This window comes from Octopus bimaculoides, chromosome 8 (genome assembly GCF_001194135.2).
Source record: "Octopus bimaculoides isolate UCB-OBI-ISO-001 chromosome 8, ASM119413v2, whole genome shotgun sequence".
Lineage (NCBI taxonomy): Eukaryota > Metazoa > Mollusca > Cephalopoda > Octopoda > Octopodidae > Octopus > Octopus bimaculoides.
This window is the reverse complement of record NC_068988.1, coordinates 30,489,991-30,493,333: the sequence shown is the minus strand read 5'-3', so window position 1 is coordinate 30,493,333 and position 3,343 is coordinate 30,489,991. Positions and strand designations below refer to the sequence as shown.

General features: G+C 40.5%; 1 protein-coding gene across 1 annotated transcript in view; it reads right to left on the bottom strand.

Moving 5' to 3' along the window:
- Positions 1–1,588, bottom strand: part of LOC106881999 (low-density lipoprotein receptor-related protein 2) — an 84,414-nt gene extending 82,826 nt beyond the window's left edge. The window contains 1 exon segment of the mRNA XM_052969906.1: positions 1,243–1,588. Within this exon segment, the coding sequence (XP_052825866.1) occupies positions 1,243–1,588 (346 nt within the window).
- Between the last annotated feature and the right edge of the window lie 1,755 nt (positions 1,589–3,343).

Sequence of the window (3,343 nt, the reverse complement as noted above, 5' to 3'; positions counted from 1 at the left end):
TATATATACACATATATACACATACATGGCCTTTCTCTCCACATTCGAAGAACCGGGGTCTTCTCCCCTCCACCATTATCCGTAAGGTGGTTTCTTCTCGGAGGTGTATGTTTTCTACGATCATTTTCAGGGTCTGTGGCGCCGCTTGGATAATGACCTCGAGGCCTTTCTCCTTCCAGTTTTGCTGGTGTATTTTTGAGTCCTCTAATATCATTATTTCTTCTTCTATCCCTAATAGTAGGGCTGGGAGTAGCCATGATACGTTTATTTCTGGCGGCATCTCTTCTATCGTGATCTTCGACGTGCGCCTGCCTAAGTATGTTGACAGCAATACAATGTCCGTGGTTCTCAAAGGTTGTACTGAATGTGTTTTTGCTTTCTCTTCACTTTTGAAATACACTACTACCGTGGCAAAGCGTTTGCCTCTGATCAGGTATTCTATGTCCTGCCAGATCGGCTGTAGGCATTTTTCTAAAGCTTCTTTTTGGTGCTTTGTCTAGTTTCTTTTCTTTTACAACAAGAGTTTTAAATACGACTAATTTTTTTGCCGTTTCTACTATAATTTCACTCGGGAGGGTGGTTTTTACGTCGTATCCCTCCTTTGCAAACATGTTTTAGTGCTGCATTAGTTCATTTTTGTCAATACATAGTTTTTTCTTTTTTCACTCCAGCCGTAGCTGCAAAATTAATCTTTTTTGCTCGTTCGACAAGTTTTTCTGCCGTCGGCATACTTATTATTTCAGTTTTTTTCACAGTTTTTTTCCTCTGCAGTTCTCTTTTCTCTGCTTCTCTAGCTTTAACCTGGTCCTCCTAGCAGCGATTTTACGCTCCCTCTATTTCATCGTTGAAAATTGTTTAAATACACAACAACCAATACCTTTCCGGTCACTTTGAATTGCTCCCATTATATCCAGATGTCCAAGTGATGCTATAATGTCTTCAGTTTCTCTCTCTCTGCGTTACGTTTCCGTGAAGTTTTCACATCTGGAAGATAGTTTCTTATTTCTACGTCATCAGACTCTTTCAGCATCTTTCCAGTTTTCTAGATCTCAGCAACTGATGCTATAGGTAGTTGAAGAAGAGAGCCTCTCTTTCGATGTAGCGCTGAACTGTTAACCGTTCGAGACAGACAAAGCTAATTTCCTGATGTAAATACTGCATTTTTGCTCCGTGATCGCTATTCAAGACAGTGCTACTTCGTATCTGAGCAGGGGTCACGCCAGATGGAACTATAGATCAAACTGCAAACACCAAATACTGTATTTGCCAGGTAGATTCCACTTATCGATTGCTTTAATCCATCTTCGTTTTGCGCTGTAATCTTAACGCTTTTACACTTATCGAACGACGAATCGGCATACCATTGTCCTAAACTTTTTACAGGTTTGTCTTTAATAATTCGCATGGTTTCTCCTCTTATTTTGAACTTCTCTTGGTTCTGCCAACTTTCGACAAACGTCAGACTGCATAACGTTTTTGCTTTCAATTGCATCCTTGACCAAGTAATTAGTTCATCCTGCCCAGCCAGAAATATTTGCAAATTATTGTACACTTTATATGGTACACCATCACCTCCAGGTGCACTCATCGCTCTTGCTTTCTTCTCTGAGCAATTTATTTTATTTCGGCAAACACCGAACTAAAATTTAATTCCTGACTTTGTTGGGAGTTTCAAACGGTGGCGACGGATCTCGCTATGAGTAATATGTCCATCTAGTTAGCCTCTGCAAATAGTTTCATCAGATTTTTAAGGAATATCTTTCTCATCCGTTTACTCTTCTTTCTTTTTCTTTTAACACACCTGATATTCATTTGCATATTACGACACCTTTTATTTAGAATTTCATACAGGATTCTCTCCGAGTTTGGCCTGTTTTCACTGCTTCCGTAAATTCTTCTCTCAACTTAACAGCTGCTTACTTCGTACCACCCGCCTTTACTACTAATGACTCAACACCTGTCTCATAGACCGTGCTTGCGAGCTCTTTCGGTTTGTTTTGATCTGTCCCCTCCATTTTAGGGCTCCTTTGGCACACTCTCTTCGTAAGTTTTATAACGAGCCTTCTCATTTGCAGCTGGGCGCAAAACCATTTGGTTTCTTCTTCTCTTTTCTGGCAAAGAGGCATCTTCACCTAAAGACTTTGAAAGAGCTCCAGCTGAAGCATTTATCGATCCACAGCAGTTTGATTTCCTGGGATTATTTGCTTCGAGTTTCACGGTCAAATGACATTGATTCGACTTCTTCAAACACTTCTTACCTTGACGGATCTTCAATCCTACATCCAATTGTTTTACACCTCTGACTGCGTTCGTAGCAGCTTCCAGCCTCCTCCGTATTCCTTTGCACAACTCATTTTTCGGTTCCATATCTGTTATTATCGTGAATATCCATGTTTGTTTGATTTTCTAATCCTCTCCTCGACCAATCATAAGGTTGTAGGGTGGCCTGTTGGGCTTGTAGTGACGCCTTAATAGCAGACGACATTTCCGGAAAGTTTATCCACGCATGCGCAGGGACTAGCTCCGGAAGGAATACAGGAAGAGTCTCATGCGCATGCGTAGTCATCGACATCCAAGCTTTCGCGCTTCTTTTTATTCTCTTTCACCCTGGCCGACGAAGGGCCTAGACGTCGTAGCAGCCTCTCTCCAACATTCCAACTCTGGAGCTACACAAATAACCACGCAACATCATTGACGGCGTCTCAGTAACCAAAGGGCGAAGTGCTGCCGAATTCTATTGTAATAAATATTGTTGTGCTGATAGTTCAGAATCTGTGTTCCGTTGTTTCTTCGAGAAATTTAATGTACGGAAGCGGAGTACACCTAATGGTGTATAACCACTTCCCTACAGGCTAAAATCAAAAGCAATAATGAAGTAGAGCTGGGAAATGTACACCAAGATTGGTCCTGTAGAAAATAATAAAATAATCTAAATGACGCCTTTATTAACTTGAAGAGATCGAACCAGAAGAGATCGAAACGTGCGAATTTTACTGTTAAAGTCAACGTTGTAGACAGTTTTGCATTTCCTTTCTTTTCTTTTAATTTTTCGTAATTAAAAGCAGAAATGAGAGAGAAGAGAAAAGCGAGTAGACCAAGCAACTTGGTCTGTTGGTATTATCAACGTATTCACTGTAAGTGAATGGTACGCTTTATCTAAAGTGGGAGAGACAGGGCAAATGAAGGTAATATATATGTGTCTGCGTAGTAAGTATGCGTTTGCGTTCGCGATACATATTACTGTCTGGAGATAGTAGAAAGTTAATTAACTGAAATACTATTTAATTAATTGTAAGAAGGAGACTGTCACCGAGTCGTCGTTAGAAATGGGAGCCAACCAAAC